Source organism: Camelus dromedarius, chromosome 23 (assembly GCF_036321535.1).
Source record: "Camelus dromedarius isolate mCamDro1 chromosome 23, mCamDro1.pat, whole genome shotgun sequence".
Lineage (NCBI taxonomy): Eukaryota > Metazoa > Chordata > Mammalia > Artiodactyla > Camelidae > Camelus > Camelus dromedarius.
Genome location: NC_087458.1, coordinates 10,357,804 through 10,376,404, shown reverse-complemented (window position 1 = coordinate 10,376,404; position 18,601 = coordinate 10,357,804). Strand labels below are relative to the sequence as shown.

At 37.0% G+C, this 18,601-nt stretch overlaps 1 protein-coding gene across 1 annotated transcript in view; it reads left to right on the top strand.

Annotated features, from left to right (window-relative positions):
* The first annotated feature begins 61 nt into the window (after positions 1-61).
* COPA (COPI coat complex subunit alpha) overlaps positions 62-18,601 on the top strand; it is a 38,458-nt gene continuing 19,918 nt past the window's right edge. The window contains exons 1-8 of the mRNA XM_031435964.2: positions 62-200; positions 3,590-3,703; positions 3,889-3,962; positions 9,556-9,636; positions 11,137-11,213; positions 12,103-12,212; positions 16,839-16,948; positions 18,325-18,424. Of these exons, the coding sequence (XP_031291824.1) occupies positions 161-200; positions 3,590-3,703; positions 3,889-3,962; positions 9,556-9,636; positions 11,137-11,213; positions 12,103-12,212; positions 16,839-16,948; positions 18,325-18,424 (706 nt within the window). The 5' untranslated portion in view covers positions 62-160. The remainder of the gene's footprint in view (positions 201-3,589; positions 3,704-3,888; positions 3,963-9,555; positions 9,637-11,136; positions 11,214-12,102; positions 12,213-16,838; positions 16,949-18,324; positions 18,425-18,601) is intronic.

Genomic DNA, 18,601 nt, shown 5'->3' with positions numbered 1-18,601 from the left:
AGGCACCGTCTCTGTGGCCTGGAGCTCCTGGGACCGGAAGTTCGTGTCTGTGGAGCTTCCGGGATTCGCGGCGGAGGGACGCTGACGTGGAGGCAACCGTAGGGCAGCAGGGAGTGTCAGGGCTCGGAGTAACACCTCGGAGCCGCCGGAGACCTGAAGAATGCTAACCAAGTTCGAGACCAAGAGCGCGCGGGTCAAAGGTAGTGGAGAATAAAAGGGAGACCACGGAGCCTGGTTGTCAGGGGCGGCGCTGTCCCCGGGGAAGACAGATAGAGGGTAGAGGGTAGAATTACGGACGGAATTGGGCCCACCGTACGAAACCAGGGGAAGATGGGACCGAGGGAGGTTAGGCCTGACGGGCGGCTCACCTGCAGTCCTTTCTTCTTTGGCGTGCCCTCGGAATTTGATTTACCTGCAATGGTTAACACACCGCAGTAGATCTCTTAGGCCAGCTCGCTATTTCTTCTTCTCCCCTCCTCTCCTGAGGCCTTTGCGCCGACTTCTTCTCCTGCCAAGGCCCCTTGACCTTTTGTTTTTTTGATGACCGTGTTGTAGAGAGTGGGCCTGGCAATTGAGTATCCACCTCTGCCTTTCGTGTCCACGTCTGTAGTTTTTTTAGAGGTGAGCACTGGGTACTTCTCTTAAAGGGGCCTTGGCGGCATCATATCAACATCCAGTGCCTTGGCTGGGCTCTATTTCCTACCTGGAAACAGGATATTGAGGTCTACAACCAGTTTAATCTGAGGTTGCCAGATAAAATAGAGGATGCCTAGTTGGATTTGAATTTCAGGTTAAAAAATTAGTAATTCTTTAGTATCGTTGGTTGTTTATCTGAAATTCAGATTTAACTGGGCATCTTTATTTTTATTTCCTGAATATGGCAACTCTAGAGCCTGTGCATCAGTGGATGGAGGTGGAGGGCAAACAACTGAAATTGCAATAGTAGTCTCTTAGAACATTAGAATGAGGAAGGCCAAGACTTGGGAAAAAAAATATGTATCTTGAATATTTAGTAAGATGCAGGATAGAAAAGTGTTTAGGGGAACTTGCTGTTTGGAGTCAGATGGGCTTATTTTGGAATCCTGAAACATCCACTGACAAGCTGCATGACCTTGAGTGGCTTAATGTTTCTAAATCTGTTTCCTCCTGTAAAATATGAATAATTAACATTCTTTTATACAGAGAGTTAAAATGAGAAAATATATGAAAAGTGCTTGTTACACTACCTGGTGTAGACTTGGTAGCTCAAAAACTGGAGGCCATTATTAATGTAAGAATAGATTGAGTAGTTTTCTTTTCTTTTTTTTTTTTGTTTTGTTTTGTTTTGTTTTTTCTTCTATTCTTCCCCTCCCCAACTTTTATTGAGATGTAGTTGACAGACAGCACTATGTAACTCTGAGGTGTACAGCGTAGTGATTTACGTATATTGTGACATGATTACCACAATAAGACTAGTCAACATCTACCATCTTCTATTATAGATACAAAAATGCCAATGCTGATTTTTTTAGGTCAACCTACATCTATTGAGCAATTTCTCTACAAGCATAAAAATGTCGATGTGTATGGGCATGGGATTAAAACCTGAAAATTTTTATTACATCCTCAACAATGAAAAAAGAAAATGGATCATTTCATTTAGATACTTTACATCTTGGGTAAATATCTTATCCTTCCTCCAAGTTTATAAAATTTCTTCAATGATAATTTTTTTAAAAACATGTTTATTGTGGTATAATTCCTGTACAGTAAACTACACATATTTCAAATGTGTGATTTGATGAATTCTGATAGATGTATACACCTATGAAACCACCATCACAGTCAAGAAGATGTCTAACATTTCCATCATTCCCCAAGAGATGCAAATTTTGAACTTCCTATTTATCCCTTCCCACCCCCAATTCTGAGTAGTTTCTAAGTCTCTTGGGAATCTTGATCATGAAGAAGAGTACCATTAAGAAATCCTAGATGGTTGAAATGGGTCTTCATGATTCTTGAATTTCTCTTCTGCTCCTAATTTATTGGGCAGTAGAGAAGAAAAGTTGGGGGAAAATAGGATATCACACTATTTGAGAGCTAATATCCGTTAGTGAATGCTCCTCTATATCATAGGGGGGAAAAATGAACAGCCTACTGGAAAATGGGCAATTTAGAAGAAGAAATAAAAATTTTCAATAAATAAATGAAAGTATTCTTCACCTCGCTAGTAATGAAAGAAGTGTAAAAAAAGAGAAAACTTTTTTTTTGGTCTTAGATTGATAAAACAAAGAAAACAACAAATAACTGATAACTTCTCATGTTGGCCAACTTCTGCAAAATGGATATTTTCAGAAACTTGGTGAGATTTTATGTTGAAACAGTCTTTTTGCAATCAAATGGCATCTACCAAAATGTTGAATGCACATACCCTATTCCTGAGCAGTCCCATTTTCAGTCTTTAGCCTAAAGCAGTAATGATGCAAATAGGCTAGGTTATGTATAGAAGCATCTTCACTAGGTCCTTTTTCTAACATAAAAGTTAGAGGGCAGATTTAAATGTTCATTCTACTAATGATCTTAAAATGTGGTACATTTGTACCTTGCAGTTGTTAAAGAGAATGAGGCTCTGTTTATATGTACTTAAATGTAATAAGATCCATGATACATAGTTAAGTGAGAAAAGAATTTTGTAGAACATTATAATGTTATCTCTGTTTTCATAAAATGATATGGATTGAATTCAAAACCTGAAAAGGTACACTCCAAACTGTTAGCTATTGGTACTTTTGTGGACTTCCATTTCCAGTCATGATAGAGTAACAGAGATCAAGTTTACATTCCCACCTTAAAAACTTGCACAACTGAGCAAAAGTGTGAGGCCAAGATTTTCAGACATTGGATAGCAGACAGTGCAGGAGTGATTCTTGAGGGTGGGGAATAAACAAAATGAGTCCTATGATTGTTTTAGCTTACTAACTGGAGATGGGAAGAGGAGACAGAGTTTAGAGTTCAGAGAAGCTGAGACACCTAGAATTTGCTGGACAGACTACCAGAGAACAGGGAACTGCACAGAGAACCCTGGAGTTCTGCAAGGGATCCTGTCAGGTCTTTGCTTTCTAATCTGCACTTGCATGTGAGAAAATGACACAAAGCCTGGGAAAGAACCAGTAGAGAGGAGAAGGCAGAACAGTTCCGAGCCCACATAGAGGTGGGCATAATTTATGTTCCTACTGGCCAGAATTGGAAGACCTCCTGATGCTATGGGGCATGATATAGAGACCTCAGATGGGTATTGCCTTAATAGCAGCGCCGAATTATGCCTAGGCTAAAGACTGCTTTGAACCCATCCTAACAAAATTGAAAAGCAAGCCTCAAAATGATCAACTAATTCCAAATAACTACATCTTAACCCAAAGTCCAACAGTGTTTAAAAGAATATAACAAAAAAACCCAGCACCTAATACCAGAAAATTCACAGTGTGCGGCATCCAGTGAATGAATGTATGAATATAGGATTAGCCTAGCTGTTCCATTTTCTTATCAGGGTTGGCAGGAGGTGACATAGTGGGTCTTACTTAGCTCACTGGATCATTTTTTTTCCCACCAGGGCTCAGTTTTCACCCAAAAAGACCCTGGATCCTGACCAGTTTACACAATGGGGTCATCCAGTTATGGGACTATCGGATGTGTACCCTGATTGACAAGTTTGATGAACATGATGGTAAGATAACAGTTTCTAGGAGGGAACTAAAAATGGTATAAATATTTATTTTCTTCTGAAGTAGTTTAAGCTTTAAATAGGATTAAAGAATGTGGGAGGGATAAAACTAAAAAATTCTGAATAAGAATCACCTTGGAGACTAGGAAGCATAGTCTTTAACATGTATTGCCTTCCTTTTTCTCCAGGTCCAGTTCGAGGCATTGACTTCCATAAGCAGCAGCCACTGTTTGTCTCTGGAGGAGATGACTATAAGATTAAGGTACAGAGGGTTTGTTATGACTGGGCGTCCAGGACAATGTGAAGTTTGGGAATTACGGAAGGGACTAATATACCAGTCATTCATACAGAGCTCAGGCTTTTGACAACATTATCCAGAGCACTTAGCCAGCAAACATTTATTGAATGCCAACTGTGTACAGATACTGCTTTATTTTTGGGAAATTCAAAAATAAATAAGAAATGGTCTTTGTTCTCAAGGAGCTCTTATTCTTTAAAAGATTTTTAAAATGTATTATACAATTTTTAAAGGTTATTTTCCATTAACAGTTATTAGAAAATATTGGCTATATTCCCAGTGTTGTATAATATATCCTTGAGCCTATCTTATACCCAGTAGTTTGTACCTCCCACTCCCGCATCTCTATCTTGTCTCTCTACCCCTATTGGTAACCACTAGTTTGTTCTCTATATCTGTGAGTCTGCTTCTTTTTTGTTATATTTACTAGTTTGTTGTATTTTGTAGATTCCATATATAAGTGATAGCATACAGTATTTATCTTTCTCTGACTTATTTGACTTAGCATAATGCCCTCAAGTCCATCCATGTTGCTGCAAATGGCAAAAATTTGTTCTTTTTTATGGCTAAGTAGTATTCCTCTGTGTGTGTGTGTGTGTGTGTGTGTGTGTGTGTTTATTACATCTTTATCCATTTATCTGTTGATGAACACTTAGATTGCTTCCATGTCTTAGCTATTGTAAATAATGCTGCTAAGAACATTGGGGTGTATGTATCTTTTTGAATTAGTATTTTTGTATTTTTTTGGAGAGAGAGAAAGAGAGAGAGAGAGAGATATACATACACCCAGGAGTGAGATTGCTGGTCGTATGGTAGTTCTGTTTGTAGATTTTTGAGAAACCTCCATACTGTTTTCCACAGTGGCTGCATCAGTTTACATTCCCACCAATACAAGTGTACAAAGGTTCCCTTTTCTCCATAACCTCACCGATGTTGTAGCCTTTCTGATGATAGTCGTTCTGACAGGTGTGAGGTGGTATCTCGTAGTTTTGATTTGCATTTCCCTGATGATTAGCAATGTTGAGCATCTTTTCCTGTGCCTGTTGGCCATCTGCATTTTCTCTTTGGAAAAATGTCTAGTCAGTTCTTCTGCCCATTTTTCAATGGGGTTGTTTGTTTTTTTGATGTTGAGTTGTATGAGCTGTTTATATATGTTGGGTATTATCCTGTTATTAGTCATATCATTTGCAAATATGTTCTTTCATTCAGTAGGTTGTCTTTTTGTTTTATCAGTGGTCTCCTTTGCTGTGCAGAAAGTTTTGAGTTTAATTAGGTCCCATATATTTATTTTTGCTTTTTTTTTTTTTTTTTTGCCTTTAGGAGACAAATCCAAAAAATATTGCTACAGTTTATGTCAAAGAGTGTTCTGCCTATGTTTTCCTCTAAGAGTCTTATAGTTTCCAGTCTTACATTTAGGTCTTTAATCCATTTTGAGTTTACTTTTGTATATGGTGTTAAAGAATGTTCTAGTTTCATTCTTTCACATGCAGCTGTCCGGTTTTCCCAGCACCACTTATTGAAGAAACTATCTTTTCTCCATTGTGTATTCTTGCTTTCTTTGTCGTAGATTAATTAATCATAAGTGTGTGGGCTAATTTCTGGACTGTTTATCCTGTTCCATTGACCTCTTTCTCTGTTTTTGTGCTAATACCTTTCTGTTTTGATCATTGTAGCTTTAGTATAGTCCAAAGTTAGGAAACATGAGTCCTCCAGCTCTGTTCTTCTTTCTCAAGATTGTTTTGGTTATTCGAGTTCTTTTGTGTTTCCATACAAATTTTTAAATTATTTCTTCCAGTTCTATGAAAAATACCATTGGTATTTTGCTAGGGATTGTCTTGAATCTGTAGGCTGCCTTGGGTAGCATGGTCATTTTAACAATATTGATTCTTCAAGTCCAAGAGCACGATATAGCTTTCCATCTGCTTGTGTCATGTTCAGTTTCTCTCATCATTGTCTTATAGTTTTCAGAGTACAGACCTTTTGCCTTCTTAGGTAGGTTTATTCCTAGGTATTTTATTCTTTTTGATGAAATCGTAAATAGGCTTGTTTCCTTAATTTCTTTTTCTGATAGTTTGTTGTTAGTGTCTAGAAACGCAACAGATTTCTCTACATTAATTTTGTATCCTGCAATTTTACTGAATTCATTGATGAGCTTTGGTAGTCTTCTGGTGGCATCTTTAGGATTTTTTTTGTTTAATTGAAGTACAGTAGTTACAGTGTGTCAATTTCTGGTATACAGTATAATGTCCCGGTCATGCATGTATATATACACATACTCATTTTCATGTTCTTTTCTATTAAAGGTTATTACAAGATATTGAATATAGTTCCCTGTGCTATACGGAAGAAATTTTTTAAATCTATTTTTATATATAGTGGTTAACCTTTGCAAATCTCAAACTCCCAAATTTATCCCTTACCATTCCCTTTCCCTCGGTAACCATAAAATTATTTACTATGTCTGCAGGTCTACTTCTGTTTTGTAGACGAGTTCATTAGTGTCCTGTTTTTTTCTTTTTTTAGGTTCCACATATGAATGATATCATATGGTATTTTTCTTTTTCTTTTCGGCTTACTTCACATAGAATGACAATCTCCAGGTCCATCCATGTTGCTGCAAGTGGCATTATTTTATTTGTTTTTATTGCTGAGTAATATTCCATTTTATAGATATACCACAGCTTCTTTATCCAGTCATCTGTTGATGGACATTTAGGTTGCTTCATGTCTTGGCTATTTTATATAGTGTAGGATTTTCTATGTGTAGTATCATGTCATCCACAAACAGTGACAGTATTACTTCTTCTTTTCCAATTTGGATTCCTTTTATTTCTTTTTCTTCTCTGATTGCTGTGGCTAGGACTTCCAATACTATATTAAATAAGAGTAGTAATTAAGGAGCTTTTATTCTAATGGAACAGTTAAATATATACGCAAATAATAGCATGTTCAGTTTGGTGAATGATACAATAGAGAGATAACCAAAGTGAAATAGGGAAGGACATTCTAGGGACAAAGACAAAAAGGCATGGCATAGCTGGATACATTTCAGAAACTAATTAGTTTTGTGTGGATAAAATCTGGAGGAAAGGTGAGAGAAGGGGCAGAAGATGAGAAGGGCCAGATCATGGAGTACTTCTTCATAGATCTCAGAAGTTTGGATGTTAATCATACAAATAACAAGGAGCCATTAAAGGAGTTTAAATAGAGGGGTGATATCAGATTCACATTTTTTTTTAAAGATTACTTGAGTGGCAGTATAGAGAAAAAACTGGATGAATTGGGCAAGACTAGAGGCAGAAATACCGAGTAGGAGACTCTTGTGTAAATCCATGTGGGAAATGAATGCAGCCTGAGCTTAGGCAGTAGCATTCAGAATGGAGAGAAAGAGATGAATGTATCCAACCAAATGAGAAAAATTTACTTCATAAAAAAACTGTTTTTCAGAAGCTACCTTAGGGGTTATATATTATAAATTATACAGCAGAACTTAGGTAACAGGCATGAAGAGTGACAGCTGCCTGCAGAGAAGAGAGGCATTAGAATTATAGGAAGGACAGTTCTTTTCTGTTTTCTAGTTTTTAGGCACTGATCCTGGGGGCAGTTGGTGGAAGCTTAAAACACCTGATAGACCTAAAAGCTCCTGAGGTGATCACTTCCTTTTAATATTTGTAGTAAAGTGGTGACCACTGAGTATTAAGAATGGCTAACTGGGGTTCCTGCTTAAGAAAGGAAAGAATGAGTGACATTTAAGAAAAAAGTTTTTCCCCCCCCGAAATTGTTAATATTTTTTAAAAGGAATGGTCTTTCATTTATATGAAGTGTCCAGACAGACAAATCAGTAGAGATGGGAAATTGATGAATGATTCTCTAGGGTTGGGGAGGTTGGGAGGAAATGAAGAATAACTTTTAATAGGTATAGTTTTCTTTTGGGAGTGATGATATGTTCTAAAATTGATTGTGGTGATGGTTGAACAACTATGAATGTATTAAAAACCACTGAGTTCTATACTTTAAATAGGTGAAGTGTAACCGGTTTGAATAATATCTCAAATCTGTTATCAAGTAAAGGAATTAGCTAGTTGATAGGGATGTAGTCCGATCCTGCTGTGGTTTAAATCTAATTTCTCTGATGAAAGCAAGATTATCTCGAAAAGTCATGTTTGTGAACATCAGTTTGCTGTATCGAGATAAATGTAGCATTAAGAGAATCCTGATTTACAAAGAGTAAGACAGGAAGCTACAAATGGCAGGGTCTAAAAACCCTATAGGTCTATAGGTCTTTTAGAATTCACAGTTCTGGAGTTTAATAGAGGACTATAAAGGAGTCAAGACAATTTGAAGCTGGAAATACTAAAGTTTAAAACACTGAACTGAATTCTATAAGAGGAAAAAAAGGTTAGTTACAGAATAGTATTTATGGTTTGATCTAATTGTTGTGTGAAACTCGAACTCCACTATGTACACATATGTTCATTTATAGATGACACAACAGATGAAGGTGAAGGTATTGGAATATGTTTGCTTTTTGTGTTATTTCCCTTTTCTCATTTCTGTACATACCTTTTGAGCACCTACTAAGTATTAGCCACTGTATTAGGTGCTAGGGATGTAGTGTTGAGCACGATGGACAAGGACTCTGCCTTTAGGGAGCTTACATTCAAATCTGTTACAGGAAATGAGATAACTTTTTGTGATTTATGAAAGAAAATGAACAATTTTCAAGTAAAAATAAGAAAGAATAGTAACAAGCTGGCCTGAATAGATGATGAACAAGTAAGTATTAAATATTAAAGAAGGAAAAAAAGATATCTGACCTCTTATTTTTTGCACTTTTGGGAGTTTTTCTGGGTGGGGACCATGAGCTATCTTATATTTATGGTCTTGGTTTCAGTGTCTTCTTCAATTGTGTCCATTGATGCCTGATAGTTGGCTTAACTTCATACCTGAATATGATGTTTTTCTGCTTAACTCAGCCTAACTGAGCAATCCAGTGTTTTTCATAGCAATGAGTTAAAGTATGTTTGCATGATAAATTAAGTACTGACCATGAGTGGCATCATTTACCACCAACTTAGGAGTCTTAACAAAGATGATGCTGTATATTATTGTTCCTTTTGGAGTCATGGTATCTGTCCAATTTTTTTTCTCCTGAGCTAAGGTGATAAGGTAAAGCACTAAGTAAAGGGTCTGTATTCAAACTAAGAACACAATTACACAGTAGAAAGAAGAGTTTCAAGTTAAGCCCTAGATAAGTATTTTGTCTCATGTTTAAATAGAGATAATTTCTTGCCTTAACAAGGAAAAATCTTTCCATAATTTTGTTTTTAGGTTTTCCCTAGTCTTGCCTTTTTTCCGTCCCCACATGATGTTTGGCTGGCTTATAGTTGCATTTATATTCTTTTTCCATCCAACCTTAAACAAGATTCCCTATTAAGGTTCCTACCTATTTTAAAATGCCATACTATAAATCCATACTTGTTTTTTGAGAAACCTGGGCCTTATAGAGGCTCAAGACCCTTGTGTCTGTTCCTTAGTTGGATTTCTCTCTTTGCAGGTTTGGAATTACAAGCTTCGGCGCTGCCTCTTCACATTGCTTGGGCACTTAGACTATATTCGCACCACATTTTTTCATCATGTAAGTAGCCAGTGTGGCTGTAGTTTGAGAGTATTCTTTAGTTTCCCTGTAGAAATCTTCTGCTTGCTCCTCAAGAACCTATGCTTTGATAACAGAATTATGTTATTGGAGTGGTTCTTCTAGGATCTGTGTGGTGTTGACCTTTCTGCTTTGTTTCATTTTGCAAGAGGAAGTAGTCAGTTATATTTGAGTTTAATTTATTTGGGTTCAGTGGGCTTTATGAATAAAGCATTGAGTCTCTGTAGGAAAAGTAGAGGTTTGATTTTAGATTTGCTGGGGTAGCAAATGAAAGTTTGCAAGCTAATCACATGTGGGGTATTATTAAGTAGGTGTGTCTGGAGGAAGGACAAGGTAAGATGCCGTTTTGATGCGCTAACAAATGTTTCAAAACATTAGCAATCATGTGCTATTATCCTAGGATTTTAGGGTCTGGTAGAGGCTATTCCCTTACCGAAGCTTGCTACCTTTTTTAATCTGTCAGGTATATAGTAGACAGATACTGAGTTGTAGATTAGAGACTCCTAACCTCTTAATCTGGTCCCAACCTGTCTGGATCTCTCTATAATTCTATGCTATTAAAGTTAACTTGTACTATTCTGTGACTTTCAGTAAACTAAGTCTCTTAAGTTAGAAAGAATGTAGTGATATAAACAAGAATTTCCTGGCTAATACTACTATATTTTCTTTTTAAAAGTTAAAAAAATTTTAGGGTAGAATAGGATAGAATTAAAGTGAAAATTACAACCGAAACATTTGAGAATAATGATCATTTAATAAGATATTCTACTCAGTAGGGACTATTTGTCATTGCCATAAAGGACTTGCTGAAAATTCTTGCCTCGAACAAATTGCCATCAAACTGGAAAGTTATGAAAAGCTCATTTTCTTTTTATTTTTTCAGTTAAGTAAGTATGTGTATGTCTCGTACTTACTAAATTCTTTGCTAAACACTTGAGATAGAATTGTGAATAAGAAATACTTCCTTTTCTTAAAAAGCTTGAAGACTCTAAAAGGGCTAAAAATTCTTTTTTCGTGTTACTTTCTGCTTTGGTTACTGAGACTTGAATTTTTTGAGTCTAGATGATCTAACAGGGAGAAGTCAGACTTTAAAACAATACTTCAGTCTTAGAGTTACAGAGAGAAGATTCTTGCACAGGGTCTTAATTTAGAAGATTGATTATTTATAAATATAAATCACATACATATACATTTATATATGTAAGTGTTAATATATATTATACTATTCGCCTCTGAGAATTTGTTTTGATTGGCTTCCACTCTTTAACCTTATAGGTGAAAGTGCCAAAGTTGGGAAAAGCTGGTAGAGTGGTAGGGAGGAAAACACAGCTAGCCTAATGGAGCAGAAGCAGTAATCCTGTTAGTAATATAGCTGAGACATTAGGCAGTTGGAATATTTCCTCCAAAGAGAGAAATGGTTATAGGAGCCTGGAAGAAGACATTTGTTTAATGTTCAAACCCTTTGTCTGGAATATTTTTCAGGAATATCCTTGGATTCTGAGTGCCTCAGATGATCAGACCATCCGAGTGTGGAACTGGCAGTCTAGAACCTGTGTCTGGTAAAGCAGGAGACATAGGGCTCAAAAAAGAGTCTTCATTTCTTGGTTTTTTCATAATCAGCTTCTATTTAGAGCAGTCATTTCCCTTCCCTAATGGGTTATGTCTGTTGATTAATTATTGCTTGTATTTGTAAGATGCTTTTATATACAAAATGATAAATATAAAAGCAATCTCATTAGTAATGTATGGATCTAGATTTTCTGATCATTTCTTACCAGGGAAAGGGGGTTGTATAGCTTGGCTTTTAGAACAAAATTGTTGGTTAGTTTTCAGGTCTGTTCCCGTGAAACCTGAGTCAAGAGCTAGCCCTCTATCCTGCTTTATGTTTGGATATAGAGCTTTCCATAAATATGTAAGGACCACTAAAATGATGTCCTTTAAGAGGGATACCCCACTAAAATCTAACGGACAGTTAACAGTATGAATTGCTAAGATTTCATTTATTTTGATATTTTAATATGTTGTTTGTTTATTTAGGTTATTCTTTTTTTTTGAGGGGGGAGGTAATTACGTTTATTTATTTATTTATTCTTAGAGGAGGTACTGCGGATTGAACCCAGGACCTCATGCATGCTAAGCATGTGCTCTAGCGCTTGAGCTATATCCTCCCCCCAATATGTCTTTAACGTGAGAGAAAAGCTGTGCAATCTCAGTTCTGAAACTAGTAGTATTTAAATACTAAAATATTAGAGGCAAGAAGAGAGCCATTCTTAAAACAGCTGACCTTGCTTATTATCACTGGTTCAGAATTGTTAGGATAACTTGCCTTTGCCCCAAAAAAGTATAATTGGATCTGCATCTGTTCAGTATGGAACATGATATTTCACATGTAGGAGTCTGTTGATTCCTGCCTCTAATTTAGTATTGTCTTTCTTTTTCTTCTTCCAGTGTGTTAACGGGGCACAACCATTATGTAATGTGTGCTCAGTTCCACCCCTCAGAAGACCTGGTCGTATCAGCCAGTCTGGACCAGACTGTGCGCGTTTGGGATATTTCTGGTGAGCTGCCCAAGTTCAGGGGACAACCTAGTTATGTCTGGCGCAAAACTGCAATTGCTTAAAATAGTGACAGTAGTTGGCTTAGAACAAGAAAATTTAGATTATTCTGTTCTCATATAATACTATTTTTTTTTCTGAGGTTATTAAATCTGCTTTGATGGTTCTTCATGTTAGAGGTATTCCGTAAGAAAAGTGATTGCTCTAGAAAATTCATTTAATTTGAAGAAAATTTCATGTTTTAGTTAGATCAGTTTTTAGTAAAAATCTGTATATTGTTAGGATTATTTGATTCAGAATCAACCTTTAAAATTAAAAAAAAAACTTTGACAAAAATGAATTTTGGGAAGAGACTAGTGCAGGGAAACAGGACTCTTAGATCCTGCAACCTCATTTAGAAATAGGAAAATCCCTCTTTTATATATTTTCTAGTGTAAGGAGAATGAGAGTTGGGGTATGGGGTTTCATGTCCAGAACACTTTTTAATGGGCAGACTTCTAGGATGAGAAATTAAATACTTTGTAGATTTTGAATAGTTGGGGTAATCCTTCCTTTCACAGTTTGTATACAGTGTCTTAATTTTGGGATAAGAATTTAAATGTATTGCTATATAATGGAGATTTGAGAATTGAAATGCAGAAGAAGGACTGTACCTTTGAGATCGATGTGCTGGAAAAATGGAAATGCTTTGATGAGAGTTGGAATAGGGACACTAAACTAAATGCTGTGGTTCTCTGCCCAGTTAAATTTACTTATCACTTGCTGAATTGTTTCTAATTGTTGCCTTAGAAATTCTTGGTGATTGGGTTCTCTGAAAGGTCAGTGGCTAGACCACAAGATACTGTTTTTCATTCTGTAAAAGGAAGGACTCCTCCTTGGTCCTTGCCTGGTTCTTTGTGGTATTAAGGGAATCACTCTTCTGCATTGTAGGGTGAAGTTGATAACTTGCCATCCCCCCTGTAGCGTAGTGGGCTGGGGCAGTATGGTACTTGCTGTTCTTACAAACCATTAATGAACAGCAAGTTGAAAATTTGAATTCCTGGGTGCAGCATTTGGAATGTTATAATAGCAGTTGTTTAAGATTTATGTAGCATAGAAACAGGCCAATGAGATGAGGACAGTTGGAAAGGATAAGCTCTAGATCATGCTGTCTACGGCTTTCAAAAGTTCAGAATTAGAAGGGAATGGTATAAACAACATTGTGTTGGAGATAGGGCAGCTCTACTGTCTTCTGCTAGGGCTTTGCCATTGCAGTTTTTCGTCAGACTGGCTGGGCTTTTTGAAGTACACCCAGACATGACCAGCCATGCCAACAGGAGGAGTTAGGCACAGGCACTGTGAGCCTGTGCCCTCCCCTAACTGCTCGTACCAGGGAGCTTATTATTCATTCTCCCAGTAACCTAGCTATGGCTTTCCATGGTTTTTCACTGTATACACATTCAAAGCACCCTCTCTGTCTCAGGATGTAGGAGCCTGATGGGGTTGGATCCCAGCTCATGCTATTTTAGCTGATCAGGGCAATTACTTAGAATAGTCTTTCCCAACCCAGGATCTGTGAAAGAATTAAGTGCTATTCAGATACTTTGAGTGACTGTTTTCTTAGTTCGCAGAATGGTGTACAGGTAATGCCATCCCAGGTCATAGAGAAGTTAATGTGTTACTTGCATAAATTTATGCTTTGGCCAGTGGGGCTTAATTCATTCCTAAAGCACTGGGTTGAGAGGGGCTTTATACAGCTCCACTCTTAAGAGTACCGTTATGTCACCTGATCTGGCACAGCAGGTTCCCTGTGGCCTAGCTAAGCAATTTGGGGCAGTTAGGTTGATGGATTCTTATTGGTGATCGTGAAATCCCCAAGGCAAGAAATCCTTTTCTTCACTGTCATAAGAAAACATTTTTACATCAGAATCAAAGGCCCTAAACCAGAGAAGAGAGGGAGAGAGTGTGACCCCAGCTGGGGTTTATACTTGCTCTTGAATGTGTAAAGTGCATGGATTACTATGTAATAACATTGCAGTTGCTATACTTCGTATATGTGCTGAAAATTTTGTGCTAACTTGCTGTACTAATGTGAATGCTCTCTTTACCATTTCTAAGTGTTTTTCTGTACTCACAACTCTCTTGATTTCCAGTAATCCCTTAACTAGAGTGGAAGGAGATACTTCGATATTGGAAGTATCTTTTGGGTTAGACTTAGGCGTTCTTTCCTTTTTTAGAAATCGGGATTCTCTTTTTAGCAATTATTTTGCTTGGGTTCAAATAAGTCTGAATACAGGAAAAGTTAGCAGTCAGCTCCGTTAGGGACCAAAGCTAATATTTCCAAGAGGGAAAAAGTTAGTTCTGAGAGAATGAAAACCCTCAAATTTAGAGGACTGGTGAAAATTCAGATTTTTCTGAGTGTCTCTCTTTGAAAGGGGACACTCTCTGAACTAGGTAAGTAATAAGAAAACAGAGATGTTTAAGGAAAATCTGTCTTCTTGATACCTCTCTCATTTGGATTAAGCTCACAGGGCTTAGTTTAACCTGAATTTTTTGTATTAGCCTGGAAAAATAGATATTTAAAAGGAAATATATTTATAACCTATATATAGAAGATAGGTTACTTTTTTAGCTTGAGCTTCCAAGTAAACTGATAGTTAAATTATTTTAATGTGCTTATACTTTTGCATGTCAAGCCGATGTAATTCAGGCTTAATCTTTGAAATGACTACTAAAAAAGTATTAATTTGCTGCCAAATCCTGTCCTCATCCCTCTTTTTACTACTTCCCCTGGTTCCCATTGGGAAGTGTGCATCAAACTGGTCCATTCTGAGTGTCCTCCCCTTCCTCTGGATTTGAGTAGCTGCTATAGAAATTTTCCATCTGTCGTTCAGTCCTAGTGAGTAGCTTGTCGAAGGCTCAAATATTTTTTCTCTAAGTATCTTTTCACTGCCTGTCACTATTCATCTGTTTTTGCTCTTCTCTTTTTCCTGGATCATTACAAGCAAGTGCAACACAGGCTTCCATTCTGTCATACAGCTTTCCTTTTAACGTGTCTGCTGAAGCTTATTGGAGGTGAAGTTCCTCACAGCTGTCTTTGTATCTTCGTTTGAATCTGTTTCATACACCAGACTCATTAGAAAAAGTTGACAGATCCCATTAAAGGGACAAGTGAAATAAGTGAAAGGAGGTATCCCTGTGATAATGTATTTTTGAAGCCTTGGGAGAGTGTTTTTTTTATTTGTTTGTTTTGTTTTTTTAAAGCAGTGGCTTTATTTCTCTCTACCTATTGGCTACATGCTCATCATGGACAGGGTACAAGATAATTAAAACTGTCGTATCCCTTTAAGCACTTGCTTCTCTAAAGCTGATGTTTAGGTGCCAGTATAATAGAAGAGATACATTGTAATTTTAAAACGATGAAGATAAATAAACACAATCATTAAACTTAATTTTTTGTGTTTTCTTACAGGTGCTAGAATTTAGGCTTAAAACTACTTAGGTTTTATTTTCAATGATAGCTTCTATTCCCTCCTCCCCCTCCTCCATTACAGATACTTGGTTTTTTTAACTTTACAAGTGCCAGGTAGTTTCATCTTCCTTCCCTGCCGCCAACTACTTCAAAAGATAGGATTTTAGTCTGAATTCTATTTTCTTATCTATTAACTGGTATAACTTATAATTACACCTGCTTGCCTATCTCATAGGGCTGTTACCCAGATAAGCTTTGAAAACCACTAAGTGCTTTTCACCTGTAGGACAGTAGTAGTATCATAATTTTGTTTCTGCCTAAAGCACAAATAATCAAATTTTAAAGATAGGTGTAGCTGAGCTATAAATGTGGGTCCTATACAAGTAAGATTTCTTATCCTGCTGTCTTTTTTCTGTTGTTTTTAAATTATGGGCTAATTTCTCCCTATAGCCTCTGAAAGTTTTAATGGCAAAATACATATGTTCAGATCTATAACCAGTCTTTTAAGCAAGAGCTTAAAGGGATATGACAGTTTTAATGATTTTGACCCCTGCCCAAAAGTCAGGAAGATACGAGTACACTTTTTGTGCAGTATATCCACTAAAGAGCTGTTTTATTTTTGATAGGTCTAATTTCCTTAACTCCTTTGGAGCTTCCCCATGAGTTGCCTAAAAGCTTCTAGTTTGAGAAACACTGAGCTGTGGCCTCTCCAAATTACTTTTCTTTTAAAACTTTTTGAGATGATAGAAGAAAAGTTGCTATAGATTTCATAAAGTTGAAAGTAGAAATTGAATGTTTACCATTTGAGGCCACATTTCAAGAATACTGAAGAATAGAGATGGGTGTTATCTCAAGTAGACATCTCTTGAGGGAGGTTTATTGAAAAAATTAGGTGTGTCAGAAGTTTAAATTGTCTTCTTCTGGGAAGAAGTCCCAGTAATGGGTCTGTTAAGGGAGCAGAAGAGAAGATAGTGAATGTACTGCAGGATTTTGAACAGTTTTAGAAAAAAATAGGTAGGAGCTCTTGAGTTTATCTTTCTTTAGCCTCTCTACATTTCTTTTTCCCTTCTTTTTCTTTAATGTTAGTCTGTCACTGTACCTTTCTGTACTTCTGTTACTGTGTTCTTTTTGGTAGCATTATGTTTACATCTTTCATCCTATTCTTTACCCCTTCAAAGGTCTAAGGAAAAAAAACTTGTCCCCTGGTGCGGTGGAATCGGATGTAAGAGGAATAACTGGGGTTGATCTGTTTGGAACTACGGATGCAGTGGTGAAGCATGTACTGGAGGTACTTATCTCTATAGCCGGTGGCTGGATGTGGGCTCTTCTCCAGGGAAATATAACAATATGCTATTCATTTATTCATTCCTTCAACAGAGATTTATGCAGGGCTTATTAAGTGCCGGGCACTGTTTGAAGCACTGAAAATAGAATAGTGGGTGAGCCAACAGAGAAATAAAGCTTATATGCCACCTGCGGGAGAGTCATGTTACCTTAAAACCCAGGGGGGAGAGAGGGAAAAAGCTGGCATAGACTCCATCACCATCCCAAAGCAGAGCCCATTGTGAAGCCTCTTGTGGGAAAGAGGGATGGTTAATCATATTGAGAACCAGCCATGTGTAAGTAACTTGCATGCATGGTGGGAAAATAAAAAAAAGCATGAGGGAAAGAAACTAGATTTTTTAGAATATCTAATATTTTCAGCTATCCACTGATGGAAATACTATTAGCCTCATTTTGCAGATGAAAAATTTGAGATTTAGGGAAATTAAGTAGTTTACCAAAGTCTGTATGTATCTAGTAAATGGAAGAACTGGACTTTGAACTTGAATCTGTCTGATTCCAAAACCTGGGTGCTCTTCACCGCAGAATGAGGCCTCTCAAAAATACTGCTAATTCAAAATACCTTATCTGTTATTCTGTTACAGTACAGATTATAACTTTATATATTGGGTAAAAGATATATTAAAATCAGCAATTCTTAAACTTTGATCTGAAGACCTTTTTATACTCTTACTACTTATTGAGGACCCCAAAGAATTTTTGTTTATGTGCATTATATCTGTCATTTTTTGCCATATTTCAAATTGAAATCAAGAACTTTTAAAAACACGAACTATGTAAGGCTACAGCCCATTAGCCATCAAGGCAATGACATCATTACCTGTCATATAACCTCTGGAAAACTACACTTAGGACACAGTAAGAGTGAAAAAGGCAAACAACGTTTTAGTATTACTATGAAAATCGTTTTTGACCTTGCCAATTTCCTAAAAGAATCTTGGGGATCATCCAAGAGTTTCTTGACCACACTCTGAGAATTTCTTCCTTAAATTGTAAAATTGACGTTTATTCTGAGATGTTACTAACTAGGTGGAGAAATAAGATTTAAGTAGACAAGTAACAAAACAAGGCAATATATCCCAAATGCAAATGAAACTGAATTTGGGAGTAAAAAGATTTGGAAATTCCCATGAGACTTTAGGGATAATACTGGATAGATTGATGTGGTAACTCTCGTGTTCAAATCTTAAAGCAGCATAGTCCCTTAAGTCTTTTCACATAAGGAGTAAAAATCAGAGACGTCTTTTATAACCACTAGTTGGTCCATTGGTTTGCTTTGAGTATCAGATATAAAGAAGAATCACCTTTTTTTCCCCACAGGGTCATGATCGCGGAGTTAACTGGGCTGCCTTCCACCCCACTATGCCCCTTATTGTATCTGGGGCAGATGACCGTCAAGTGAAGATCTGGCGCATGAATGGTGAGTGAACCAGTGACAGTATCACCGTATCTAAATGTTGGCTGCTGGCCAGCAAGGTGAATTAGTTAGGCATTCTGGGCCTAGTGACCCATCTTCCTACCTTAAGTTGTTATGCTAATCCTGGGAGCATGACAGTTGCCTTACTCCCTTTTTTACCTTTGTTGGCATCCTGATTTT